The 14225-nt window shown below is 39.9% G+C and overlaps 1 protein-coding gene across 4 annotated transcripts; it reads left to right on the top strand.

Moving 5' to 3' along the window:
• The first annotated feature begins 101 nt into the window (after positions 1-101).
• On the top strand, positions 102-14171 carry LOC113967638 (radial spoke head 10 homolog B2-like). 4 transcript variants are annotated; one of them, XM_027683392.1, is made up of 20 exons: positions 102-220; positions 1489-1811; positions 2499-2574; positions 2866-2934; positions 3140-3313; positions 3850-3935; positions 4538-4658; positions 5458-5634; positions 6293-6428; positions 6939-7060; positions 7522-7711; positions 8424-8532; positions 8610-8692; positions 8792-8940; positions 9746-9850; positions 10896-11060; positions 11382-11433; positions 11955-12065; positions 13161-13356; positions 13747-14171. In XM_027683392.1, exons 2-20 carry the CDS (start codon positions 1522-1524, stop codon positions 14054-14056), a joined length of 2721 nt encoding a protein of 906 aa, XP_027539193.1. In that variant the 5' UTR covers positions 102-220; positions 1489-1521; the 3' UTR covers positions 14057-14171. The 4 variants fall into 4 exon arrangements, with proteins under 4 accessions (XP_027539193.1, XP_027539194.1, XP_027539192.1 ...); XM_027683393.1 differs by lacking the exon at positions 102-220 and adding an exon at positions 694-846 and having other exon boundaries at positions 8613-8692; XM_027683391.1 differs by lacking the exon at positions 102-220 and adding an exon at positions 694-846.
• Positions 14172-14225: the final 54 nt, after the last annotated feature.

The following is a 14225-nucleotide window of genomic DNA, read 5'->3' as shown; positions in this document are numbered from 1 at the left end:
TTTTTTAACTTATACTAAAGCTGGGTTTCATTAGATAATTACCTCAAGCATAAATATTGCACTTAGTGATTATCTTCCTGGTGTCTGTGTTTCAGGCTTGAATAGAATAATTCATCTGGCATATTTACTTTTAATTAGACTTGTTCTCTTCCATATTCCAAACTTATTTATCAAGAAGAGGGATCCTTTTTCTGATAGCGAATGCAAAATTGCCGATAAGGTCAGTCCAAATTCTGGAAATTTCGAGCAGAATCCAAATTGTTACTTTGAATCTGAAACCATTAAAACAGATGGCTAAGCTCTTCCACGTCTGTAGGACCAAGATTTGACCTGAGAAATCTATGTGTTTATGGGTTATGTTCCCTTCGCCCCTCCCTTTGCCGTGGCCGTGATGCTGCTGATGTTCCTCCCGTACTCGAAGCCGCCCGTGGCAGATCATACACACTGTGTGTCCAGGCCGGGCAAACGGGCCGAGTGCCTTCAGTAAATCGTGGATGTTCGTGCGGAGCCGCAATTCCCAGCCCTGCCCGGAGCGTGTTAAACCCGCCGTTGTTATGGCCACGGCAGCGCCGCCGCACTGCGGCTGCGCGGGGCCTGAGGGCCGGCAGGGGCCGTGAGGGGCCGGGGCTCCGCGGGGCAGCGGGGGCCGAGGCGGGGAAAGGGCTGCGGAACCGGCTGCCCCCGCCGCCCGCGGGAAGAGCTCGGCACCGGGCCGTCCCTCGGGAAAGGCTCGGCGCCGGGCCACCCCTCGGAAGGGCTCAGCCCCGGTCGCCCCCGCGGACCCCCGCGGACCCCCGCGCTCCCACTCGTGCCCCCCGCGCAGGTCCCGGCGCTGCGGTCTCAGGGGTGAGGACGCGGCGGTCGCCGAGGCTGCCCCTGCCGGCCCTCGCCACTGCGGCACACGGGGTTGGGTGCTTGCGCTGCTTTCACTCGGTGAAACGAGTGCGAGTTATTATTGCAGCTGCTCAAGCAGTGCTGTAATCTTCAATTAGCTCTTAACAGGCGAAATAACTACAGCATACAGTGGTTGCGCTGTGTTGTGGTTCAATCTGCAACTCGTAACCTGGGAGGCAAGTTAAATCTATAGTATCAGTGCAGCTGTAACTTTCAAGAAACTTGCCAAACTCATATCTTTCAACTTTTCTGCATAATTAAATTTAGACACCTAAAAATGGAGTTAAGAAGGAGATCTCCATGTAGCAAAATTAAGTCTACTGACACCACTTCCATCAGGATGGTTTTGATGGATGACTTGGAGGTAATTCCCAGGCAGTGCTCCCTGTTAACCCTGTGCCTGCCTGCCACAAGGTGACACCACTGCCTTGAGGAATTGCTGTGACAGAAATAACTTAAATGTATGCATGTATAATAATTACAGAAAGATTGATAATTTTTTGTGTAGTTAACTGTGTTTTGAGGGGGTTTTTATCAACTCGTTTTTAGGGTAAAAAAATTTACATCAGACAGAAGTAAATTTTCATTTTTCAGAAGGAAAATACACATTGAGACAATTCAGCAGCTATGCCAAAGGGCAAGAAGAAAGATGTCAAGAAAACAGATGTCAAGAAGAAAGACAGTAAGACAGCAGACAGTGAGAAGGCAGAAGAATCTGTACATACTCCTGATCCTGCACAAGATACTACAGCTGAGAGTGGTTTAACAGGGCTGCCAGATTTGCAGAGTGATTCAGTGAATGCCGTGGGAGAAACTCAGGCAACTCCAGAGATCCCAGAGGAGGTGGAGGAACCTCCAGTCCAACCTATTCCTCAGTACCGTGAGGAGCCTATTCTTGCTCAACTTATTGTAAAAAGGTATATATGCTTGATACAAATACAGCAGTGAAGTCAAGAATTCTCATTTAAGTATCTCTGCTGTACCCAGGGTCATACAAACACAGGTTTGACTCTTGATTTGAGGCAGAGAATTGGGTTATTCACACCTAGTAGCGGTGATATCTTATGAGACATACATGCAGAATTCTGCTGCCTTCAGAAGGATGCTCTTTCAGCTTGTTCATTTTTTATGAAGTTTTGTTTATATATGCAGACAATTGGTGAAGAAACTATAGTTATATTTTGTAATGTTTAGATGTTGCTGCCTTTTACTGTTTAGGGCTGCTCATATCCCTTAGGAATATCTCAAACTGGAGAAGCAGGTGAATGGCAATGTTGACAAAATCCTTTGGTATTTCAAGAGGACTGTATGTAAAGTTTCACATACCAACATTCCTGGTTGTAAGCTAGTAAAGGCTGCTAATGTGATATTTTTCCTTAATTGAAAGAAATATTAGTCTGAAGCAACACAACAGTTATGTGAAATATTGCAAGGAAGGTTCAAAAAAGTGGAAATTTTCTGGTTTGTTTTTCTACCCAAGACACAACAGCTGACCTTTGTGTAGACCATGGTAAATCAAAGGTCATTTATTTTTATTCATTATAGTGATTTAGATCTACTGGCAGTGACTTGAAATCTTCATCTTTAGTTTGCTTTCTTTGTAGCTATGAAGGTGAACTAGTCAATGGATTGTATGAGGGTGAAGGATTTGCACGTTTTGAGGGAGGGGATACTTACAAGGTGAGTGTATAATTTAAAAAAATAAAATAGTAGTGGACCAAGTTCTATCTGTAGAACATGCAGGCTGTTTCTTTTAAGGCGGGTGGAGGTTGAGCACTCAAGCATTGAAAGGTAGCATTAAACTTGTTGGGTTTTGGCATTAAATTTGTTGGTTTCTGGCATTAAAATTCTTGATTTGAAACTAGTTATGGGGTAATTGATATGTTATTCTTTTGGAGTCTTACGGTCACTGTGGGCTTCAGCTGGGGTAAGAATAAATTTGCAAATGATGCCATTCTCTTCCTTTTGAAGGGCACGTTTTCTGAAGGGTTTATGCATGGACAAGGGACTTACACGTGGGCTGATGGAGTGAAGTACGAGGTAAAGTACAATTTAAGTTATAATTGAACACAATTACAGCCAATGAGATGTGCAAACTGAAGGAAAGTACATCAGTTGCGGGAATTGGTACAGTACAGGTGGCAACTGCAGAACTGTGGCAGTGACTTCAATCACAAGCCTGACTTCTCCCAGGTAGTTGGGGGACACTCTTAGTTTTTTTTAATGTTGTAATTGAATCTTTCAGGGAACATTTGCTGAGAATGTGCAGATGTTTAGTGGCCGTTATACATGGAATGATGGCAGCGTCTATGAAGGATCAATCAAAGATGGAATTAGGCATGGATTTGGATTTTTCAGGAGCGGAACTCGTCCTATTTCTTACCTTGGCGAGTGGTGTAACGGCAAAAGACATGGAAACGTGAGTAAGAACCAAAGGACAGCAGGGGCTTGGGTGGTACCTTCAAGAACAGCAAGTGTTACTGAGCAAAGGTTTTACAAAAGTGTTTTGTTCTGTTGCATGGTCTTATGCTGTGTAGAGATTTGTTTTCCCTAAGGATTTTTTTCTGAAGTTGTGGATATAGTTAACGCCATAGAGCTACTGTTGGAAGGGAATGGGTCAGAAAACTGATCTGCCTCAGAGTGAGTACTGTAATAAAGTTGCCAAAGTTAGTTCTCTTCGAGTATTTCCAAGTGGTTTAAAAAACATGGATGTGATGATGTGATGTAATACAATGTTTCTTTTGGTTACTTGGTGTTTTTTAAGGTCTTAACTAATATTCATCAAAGGAGGTTGCTTTTTTTATTTAATTCTATCACTTCAGTTGCTTTCAGTACATCATCTCAAAGTGACTAAGTATTAGAGTGTGATTGCATGTGTCATATAATTTGTATGCGATGTTTTATTCATGTAGATGAATATTTAGGTATTTCAATGGCCTATGCTGTTTGTTTCAGGGTATCATTTATTTTGATGAGGAACATACCTCTTGGTATTCAGGTGAATGGGCCAATAATGTCAGAGAAGGATGGGGAATGAGACGGTAAATGTGATAAAAACATACTTCATGTTTTTATATTTCATGTATATTATCATACAGTTTCTCCCTTTGTTTAAAATGGATACAAATGCTGTCATTTCATACTACTGCAGTGGAATAAAAGTGCTTTATAATAATAAAACAGACCTTCTTTATAACTTATATTTTTATGTGCTGTATTTCTATTGATCATTCGCATAAAAGAACATCTAAAGACAAAATCCCAGCTCAGCTTTGGTAAACCACAATTCAGTATTTAAAACCACACTGGATTGATTTGAACAGATGGAGCTGCTTTATGAATAAATGACTTATGTGCAGAATTACATATAAACAAATATTTTTACTAGCTATGGCAAAGACTCTTTGAAAAAAAAAAGGAGCTGGTTAATGTTTAGTGATTTGTAAGTTAAAAATAGTAGGCAAACAGTGGCTACAATCAAACCTCTGTATCTGTGCCACAGTGAGTCAGCTTCCAAATTAACAGTTATATTTAGCAATAATAAATTCTAAATTTATTAGCAGTGAGATTTTGCATAAGCCTTTCGCAAGATCAACTGAGAATTTAGGATGAATAGTCATTAGCTGTTATTGTTTTCTTGCAGCTACAAGTCTGGAAACACCTATGAAGGTCAGTGGAAGAAAAATGTACGACATGGACATGGAAGAATGATATGGTTGGCAGCTAAACAAGAGTATGTAGGACAGTGGGTGAATGGCATCCAGGTATTAATTACTTCCCCGGAAACCTCTCTTTAGTTCAGCATCTGTCCACTGCTCTAGGAAAGCTGGATAGGGAGTTTTGTGCAATATCAAAGGAGCTTTGTATGGTTTTTGCCAGTTGAGATAGTGGAAACATGCTCTTTATTTTAAGTTGATTCTCATGTTAGCAATATTCAAATTGTTGAAAGGCTTTTTACTTAGTCTTATAAAATCATAATTTAACTACCTAGTGGAAAATAGAAACATTTTTCAATTAAAAAAAAATTAAAAGAATTTAAGTGTTTGTGGCTATATTTAGCTTGAGATATTACTTCAGCAGTAAGTACATGTGATAATTTACTTCACTGTCACCTTTAAAATATTAGACCACACTGTTCCCTCTTGGAAAAGCATTAAGATGGAAGATGATTTTGTGGCATTTTCTGTTTCTTCTGTTTATTATTCTGCTGGAAAAAGAATGTGAGCTACCTGCTCTGTCTTTTCACTCTACTTAAAATTACCAAGGAGTCCAGCTTCTGGAACATCCTGGCTCTCTGGCACGGTGTTCAGGATCACAGGCAGAAGGATCCAGGCAGGAAGGGTGACTTTGGGAGTCCTGTGATAGAGCTTGCTCCAGTGTATGTTGATTCAGTGTATCCCCTGGGTCTTCTCCCAGGCACCTTTGCAGAGCAGGGTTCTGTGGCTGGTTTGAGGTGCTGCAGCAATCACCTGGGGGCCTTTATTTCAGGGACTCTCCTGGCCCTAGAGCAACAGCAGCTCTGCTGGGGATGTTTTTTTCTAAACACACAGATTTTTTTTCCAGCATGGATATGGCACCCACGTGTGGTTTTTTGAGAGATCACCTCTGTCTCAGTATCCTCTGAGGAATGAATACGTGGGTGATTTTGTGCAAGGGAAACGACACGGACAAGGGAAGTTCATCTACGCCAGTGGAGCCCTGTACGAAGGCCAGTGGGTTCGTAATAAGAAGCACGGCTGGGTGAGTCCTGACAAAACTACAGACAACAGCAGAGCAGACTGTTCTGCCTGCACTGTGGATCTCCAGACTCCTGTACAGAAAACCCCATTCAGTTTGCAGTGTGGATGGAATCCACCACAAAGGGCAGAGAGTCCACTGAGAGCAGTAGGACTCAGGGACCTCGCTGGGCCACAGATTGACTCTGTGGTCAGGTGTGTGTTGTGTGTATAAAGAAATACATTTCCCTGGGGAGATTTTCAGTGCAATACGTACATCTTGAGTTTTGCAGTGGTTGGTCAGTATTTCACACCTCCACTGTGAATTAATGGATTTCAAGCTGTCCTTGCACAGACAGTTCTTATGTAAAACAGATTTTTGAAAAAACTGCGAGTGCCACATATGCAAACTAAGGATTGCAAACAAGCCTTTCTATATGTTTGTCTTCTAAATACTTTTCAAAATCAAACAGATACATAGGCAGGTCTTCATCCCAACAGTGTACTTAATTAACAGGTGACAGAGTAAATTATGAAAGAGGGTAGGAAAAATTATTTTTATGTATTTTATGTCATATACTGCATTGTAGCCAAGATTCTGAAAAAGAAGTTTGACTGAGAACATTAGTGTTATTTTTATGATCTTTGTTTTGTGTTTATATTAAGATTAATTCTGTCTGTAGGGCAAGTTTGTCTTCAAGAATGGTCGTGCTTATGAAGGAGAGTTTGTAGATGATTGTCTGGTAGAAGGTCTTCATCTTCAAGTGAATGAAGTGAATGCAAAAGAGCCGAGTGCCGTTGGCACTCATTCTGTCATTGGTAAGCAGATTCACAAAAAATATTTCACTCAGTTCACATTTTGTTGTTCCATTTTACTATAATGTGAAGCTGTTTGTACTTACTCAAGAAGAAGACAAATTTCTTCAAAGAACTCGGATAAAAATGGGAGTTATCTTAATAATTAATGACTTTTATTTCCATGCTTTATTTCCTGTATGTGACACTTTGAGTTGAGTGACACAACCACATTCCATTTTGTGATGTTTTTGGAACACTATTGTCTGAAAGTTTCATAACATATGTAATGTCTGCATTTCCTTTTGGCTAGGGGTTGGTTTGACAAAATTACCATTCAGTTGTTCTGCTGTTGATTATGAAGTCCCTACTCCTCATTATAAAGGAATCTGTTGATCAAAGTCAGTAAGATAAAAAGGAACAATATGTGTTTTATTTTTCTCTGTGTGTGCGTATTTATATGTTAAATACCAATATTTATATGTTAAAACCAAAGGGTTTAGTTTGTTCTGATTTATTTTATTTGCATGGTAGAAAATATCACAATCATTAATGACTTGGAAAGTACTTCCATCCTGGGGTCGGATATTAGGTTGGATATATCTTCACTGCTTGACTTGTTCCCAGAGGAAGAGAGACAGGAAGAACTGCACCAAGTAAGAGTCTACTCTTTGATATTTGGAGTTTTCCCCTGCGGTGTCTTTCACATTATTTTATTTCTGGTTTATTTGTATTAAAGTAACTCTTTCCATTAAAGAATTATTTGAAAATCTGAAGGCCATGAAAACAGAAAAGCAAAAAGAATGAATAAACAGTATTGCCTCTTCTGAGCTTCCACTAAAAAGCAATAAAAATAGGTTAACATATCTGGAAGGGCATTCAGCAACTACCTTTAGCCACTCTGAGGTTTGTCTGCTGTCAGAGGATAATTTATTTTTGTCAGCCACCAAAACCCATGTATTTTAACTACTTTTGAGTAATGCTTTTGTGAACACTTAGCCAGGGATATGCTCTTCAGAGTTGCAAGGTCAGAAAATTACCTGCCCAGTTACAGGATCAATATAAGCTGGTCTCTGCTTGCTCTCATGATGCTGAAAACATGTCCTGCTTTATTTAGGTAGAATGTGCTGTGTTGAGGCATATGACAATACTGAGAAGAATCTACAAGTGCTACAGTGCCTTAGGCTGCATTCATTCTCCTGACAACACTTTCCTCATGACTCAGCTCCAGTTTTGGAGGTTCCTGAAGGACTGCAAGTTCCATCACTCCAAAATAACCCTGGCTGAAATGGATCGGGTGCTGGGAGGTTTGTACTTCCCGTGGTTGGGGTCTGGAATCCAGGAGTTTTAGTGGTGAGCTGTGGAGAGTTGCAGTGGCAAGTTCTAGTGGCAGCTTAACTGTGGTAGTTAAGTGGCCCCAAGTCAGCACCTCTGTGCCTGTGAGTTCTCAGTGGATGCATTAACACTTCTCCAGGCACTTCTGGTCCTTAGGTGAGAAAACACAAAATTAAAATACAGCCTTAAAAATTGCACTGAAGAGACATCTATTCAAAAAATATATTAACCCCTAGTCTTGCCATTACTATTACCTGTAGTTTTCAGAGAAAGAGACTTAGGAGAGACAAATCTTTTTATTTTCCATGTCCTTAACTTTGGTTTGCCTGTAGTATGTTTTTTTTTCTTCCATAGAGCCAGTTAATCCATCAATTCCCTTTAGACCTGCAGTGTCTCTAGTATGTGAAGGGTTTAACTCCAGCTTTGCATCTCCTTTTATTTCTATATATGCAGAGTGGATGCATTTCTAGAAAGAGAGAATTATCTAAGTTCCAGCTATAGGTGGATGGTTCTCCCTTGATCTGCTTGTTTGAAAATGGTGCAGTGTCTGCTTTGAGTCTTTCAGGAGTGTTATTGCCTGTGCTAGGCAGAGATGGAGAGGATAAGAAAGGCTGACAGATCAATATTCCTATAAGGAATGTGAGATGTGAGCATAATAAAGGGTTGTTTTTTCAAAATTTTCAGGTGGTAAAGGACCTCTGGAGATCCATTGTCCACACCACCTATTACTGTTCAGAACATTTTTATCTTACCTTATTCATCTGGCATTTCGTATCTATCATAAAAAGCACAAGTAAGTTCCATTTAGTGCAATTTATTTCAGTGTAATCAGTTGGAATCTTCCTAGACAAGAGTATTTTGTTTCACCTGTAGAGAGAAGGGTCGTTCTCTGGACAACTGTTTCTCAGAAATGATGTCCAGGAATGTTATTCCCACTGCCTGTTGTGTCCAAGGTAAGCCATGGTATTTCTTCTGTGCAGAATTCATCAATCAGTACCACATACATCACTGTTTTATTATAACCATTATTTTTTATCAATTCCTTTTAAAAGGTATCTTATTTTCTGAAGAAAGACACACTGTTTTTGCCATGAGCTACATTGACAAATGCTGGGAGATATACAGAGCTTTTTACAGCCCGAGTCTCAATCCTCCCTTTGAACCCACAATGAAGATAAGGCAATTTGTTTGGATGTTGGATGTAATAATCTAATTTTTTTCTGTTTTGTGTGATTAGATGTGCTTTATTTGTTCAGTTTATATGGGCTTTTTAGAATACTCCCTGTGGCTTCTGCACAGTTGAAAAGATAGGGCTGATATTATTTGTGCAAACTGTCCAACAGACATTAAAGGGATGGTTGTTCTACAGAAATTATTTATGCATTTTTTCAGGATTGAATTCTAATTTTGTACTTGATCTTTTCAGATGATCAAATCTTAGACAAAAGTGTTTTAAGAGAATATAAATATTTTTTCTGGTCCCTCCTGTGTCCCCCTCCACCCCATCCTATAAAATGAATATATGAACATGTCTTATTGTTAGAACTCAAAGACTGGCAGTCATTGAAATAACACAGGAAAGCACTTCAATAACGTATTTACTGCAAGATGAATGTGAGATTCTTTACTAAAATTCAGTAATTTAGGGACAGATCAAGATTACTCTGAAGCTAGGGAACAATTCCCATTAATATGCCTCGGGTTTGGGTGACTGTCACTTTATAAATCCAAGCATTTTTTCATGAAAAAAAATCAGATGGCAAAATTGTAATTTTTTACGTTTTTGTTTTTGAGCTTTCCACAAGCTCTCTTTTAACTCTGTTTTTGCAGTCTAAGGAATATCCCCATTGGCTTCAGTAGGGCCAGAATTTCACTGTGTTGTTAATTACACATGTGGAAATATCATTTGAAACCACTGGAAATGTTGGTACTGGCTTTCAAGGGTAGATTAGGTCCATGTGGGAATGCCTTAAGTGTGTTAACATGTAACATTTACTCTTATCCAGGATTTGAAACTTCTCAACAAACAATTAACTGTTTCAAGACTTGTGAAAATATTTGTCAAAGTTGGTGCCTCTCCACGTAGGACTGGTATCAACATGGAACTGGAGGTGTGTATGGAAGAAAACCATAGTTCATAGCTACAGGAACAATTAAAGTTGCTTTCAAAAACTGCTGCAAATACTACCTGCTGGAGCAGGGAGAAAATGAATTAATTTATTGGAAAAAAAAAAAAGAAGAGTACAAACTCAGGCCTCTATTTTTGTCTTCCTTTGTTCTGCCTGTACCTTTTAGTTTAGTTCATGTACATCTATATTTTTCTTAATATCCTCCTCTTTTTAGTACAGTCTCAGCATACTGGAGCATCCAGATAACTCCTTAGGAGTGCCATAGCCCTCAGGGGGAATAATACCATTTCCAGGAGACTGCTGCTGGTGGTAGTTGTGTCTGTGAGGCAGCTGCCTGACAAGATGTATGGCAGTGATTACACAGAGATCAATCTCTGCACTTCCAGCTGCCAAGGCTGTTAGGTTGGATCAATAATTAAGATCTGAACCCAGTGATCCTGAAAATCTGGTGATTCAAGAAACCTGCTTAGTGCCATGTGAAGTGCTGCCACCTCAGGGAGGTCGAGTAGTGACTGTAGAAGACTCTTGTGCTCCCCAAGAGCTGGCCCAGTTTGGAGGGTTCTCACCCTTCAAGAATTAGCAACAGTCTGTTGTAAATTACTCAACTGAATTTATTTTAAACAGATAAACTGAACACACAGTGTAAGTCTTACCAAGGGATTCATTTTACACCCATTCTTGGGGTTTCTTGAAGCATCACATGCAAGTAAAATATTTTAGGCGATAGCTGTAGTTGTGAGTTACTTTTTAGAGAAATTTCTTACAGCTGCAGATAAAACAAAAATCTATGCAGCATTTTAGTTCAATATGACTTGTATAAAATGTAACACAGTGTATCACCTCCTAAATTTTTTGAGCTTTGGCTGTTTTCAATTTTTCTTCAGAAGAGATGTTTGACTAGTTAAGTGAGGCCAGTGAGATTTCACAACCACTTCTGAGTTCTTTGCTTGCTCAGTTACACGTGCCTGTTGATGAAGGGATTTTGCAAAAAGGAATGAATTTAACCATTGTGTTTCTTTTACTCTAGTTGGTTTTTCTGGAATTTTTTGAAGCTCTTCTTGAATGTGCAGTGGTGTACGTTACCCATGATATGGTTAAGGAGGAAATAGCTCATGATAATCAGAACAGAGCTAGCTTTAGATTCAAGAACTTCTTCAGAGAAACCTCAACTTTGTACTCAGGATATTCTCAGGTAAAATTGATGCAGACCTGTTAAATATTATTATGTGTCCACTTAGAGGGCTTTCATTCTCTGTATTTCTGTCTTTCCCTAGCTCTGAAATAGGATAATCCTTCTTGCCTGGCAGGTATCAAAGGTAAAGTGTTACCTGCTAATACTTGAAAATGTGAAACACTATTGCAATTTAAATGTTTTGAGATAGGCATGATTGCAGAATGCATTTGGTTGGCAGAATGCTTTGGAGATGGGAATTTGTATGACTCATGGGATCTCACTTTTTAATTTGAACACAAGCCCAGATGTTTACTAACTGAATTTAAAACTTTTTGCCAGCCACTGAGACCTTGTGAAGACAAAGAGCAGTGTCAACAAGCATCTCTTCTGGGTGAGTACTGCAGTTACCATGAACATCTATAAAAATAGAGGTGCTAGAGGAGATTCACTCTTTCTGAAACTTTCAAGACAATTAAAACAGAAGCTGATCATTGAAACAGCTGATGTATTGCAGTTACACAGGGCACTCCATTCAATTTGGCAATTCTGACAAGGTTTATATGTAGCTTTCCATACCTGCTGCACACAAATAACTGGGCAGGTTTGAATCTCTGAATTTTCTGTGCTTTTTAATTAGAAGCAATCACTTTTTCCTTAACAATAACTTAAAAGGCTTTTTAAACCTTAATTCTTCCTGTTCTATCCCACTCATTTGGGCGTGGAAACAAGAGATTGAACTCTGCACTGTTGCCTTCATTACAGACAAACTTTTCATAATTTCAGAAGTAGTTTAACCACAGGTCTAGCTGTCAGGTCAGGGGACAATCTATATTTGTTTGTGCTGAAAATCAAACTTGATATTTAATGCAAATAATTAAAGAGTTCTTTTAATTTTCTTTTTTGCAATATCAGAGACTGTCCTCTCATTTGCCCCAGCTTGTGCAGACAGCGAAGATGATCCATCATTGTCCAGCTGGGATGCAGGAAAAGAACCAGATTCCTCTCCAGCAAAGGAATTGGGAGGTAAAGCAGTCCTACTGATTTATTACTAACACCCCCACAAAAAAAATCCCTTGTAGCTCTTGAATTGTGAAATTTTAATTGTCTATGCAGATTTCAGCTTGTCACAAGAGGGCAGTAAATGAACATTTATTCTTGAGGAAGATTTTTTAAAAACTTAAAATATTTTTTAAAGAGAATGAAACTTCATAATTAAATCAGACATTTAAGTATTTACTTAAATAGTTTCCCCAATTTTAAAATGCCACATTTTACTTGTAGGGCATCTATAAACTGTAATTTGTATTTACTCTGTGAGAAGCTCAATCTGCGAGCCTGCATATTTAATGTCTTGGACAAATAAAATATCTTACTCCTATGTCCTGCTTCTTTTCCTTAATATAAGAATTATTCCTAGTGGTGTGCCACCATTAGCTGGGATAAGATGCCTTATGTTAGGACAGGCCAACATTCATGCAGAAGAGACATCATTAAGAGCACTTTTTTATGTTGATGCTTGTAACTTTTTTGTACCATCTTCTGGCTGATTAGCAGATCTCATCTGGGTTGGGTTTTTGTGCTTGTTAAATGTTTCCTGCTGATAAAGAACTCAAATCCAGGCACATAGGTAGACAAGGATCTTTGCGTGGTCATCAGCTCAGCTCTTTCACTGAAATCTCATCACTGAAAAGTTACACATTTGAAAAAAATAGTGTTTCTTCAGGACCCTGAACTGGGCCCTGTCCTGTTTTCTGACAGCCATGACAACTGGACATTTGCATTCTGTTCTCTCAGGTGGTCATTTGCTCCTCCATTCCCCAGTGCCCAGGGGTCACAGATCCTGAACTGGCATCAGGTCACTGCAGAAGGCAGGTCTAGGATTAAAGGGGAGAGTCCACAGTCTTTTGGTGCCATTCCAAGGGCCAAGTCAGTCTGAGGCCCCAAGAAAGGGCCATCCCTTTCCCATGCATCATTCAAAGTGTCTCTGAGCTGCCATGGGCTGTACAAGCAGAAGCCAGTTTGCCATTGCACTGACACAGAGCTGAAATACTGCAGTCCAAAACACATTTGAAATAGAAGTGCCCTGCTAAATAAGCATGTTTAATTTACGTGTTGCAGATGAAGCAAAAGAAGACAAAACTGAACAACATGAGGAATTTTGTCTGTGGATGTATCAGGTGGAAATCTTTTTCACAACTAAGCTCTTCCCTGCTTACCAGCAGGAGAAAGTGCTGAGGCAAAAAGTAGGAGAAAAGCAAAAGGAGGATGTTGAATTAGCTGAGCTGAGAAAGATCAAGGATGTGGAGCTGGCAAAGTAAGTGTTGAATCTTGTCTTGCAGTACTGTTATCTCTTATCTTCCTCTAACAAAATTATTGAAAATGAGAAATGTGCTTAAGAAAGTAGTTTAGCTTACTGGAACTGGAAACCAAACTCATCCAGGTGTAATTAGTAACATAGAGAATGTAACTGTCTGGAGCAACAAATACAGGCTGCTTTCAGGGTACAGAACTCTTAACTCTGATATTTCCTGGCAAAGACAGTTAAGAAATGTTTGGACTTGAAGTGGTGATTAGACAGACTCTGCCTCTCTCCGCTAGGACAGTTCGTCCTGCTCGAGCTCTGAGTAGGGCTGGAGTTGCTAAGCCAGTATAAATCTGTCTCCCCCCTCTTGCAGTACATTCAATTCAAACTTTGTCCACTCAGACTCATTGCTGAGAGAGAAGCAGAAGAGGTAAGAAGACAAGAAGCAGCTGCAGCAGAACAAGCACGTGCCTCCCTGAGTGCAGATACTGAGGCATCAGAGGATCCTGTCCCACAGGAAGTGTCCCCACGGAAGGGAAGCAGAGCACGCCTGTCAAAGGGGGAGGCACAGAAGAAAGATGCCCACAGGAAAGACTCCTCACAGAACAAAGAGGCCCAAAAGAAAGCACCCTCAGTGAAGAAAGAGGCAGCACCAGCGGGTAACAAGGGGCCTGCTAACAAGAAAAACAAGCCCTCTGGTAAAAACCCCTGAAACTTCAAGCAAGTTCTCTTCAAATAGAAATTAAAAAAAAAAACAAACCAAAGCAACACCAGAACAACAACACTTGTAGGGAGCTGTAAAAATTATAAGACTGTATGCACAAGAATTGATTTCAGAGGGAAACTCTGTTTTGCACCAGGGTCTTGGGAAAGTTACATTG

The sequence above is a fragment of the Neopelma chrysocephalum genome, unplaced genomic scaffold (assembly GCF_003984885.1).
Source record: "Neopelma chrysocephalum unplaced genomic scaffold, ASM398488v2 Primary Assembly neopelma1_65, whole genome shotgun sequence".
In the NCBI taxonomy this organism is placed as follows: domain Eukaryota; kingdom Metazoa; phylum Chordata; class Aves; order Passeriformes; family Pipridae; genus Neopelma; species Neopelma chrysocephalum.
The sequence above is the reverse complement of the archived record's forward strand: the minus strand, read 5'-3'. Positions and strand labels throughout refer to the sequence as shown.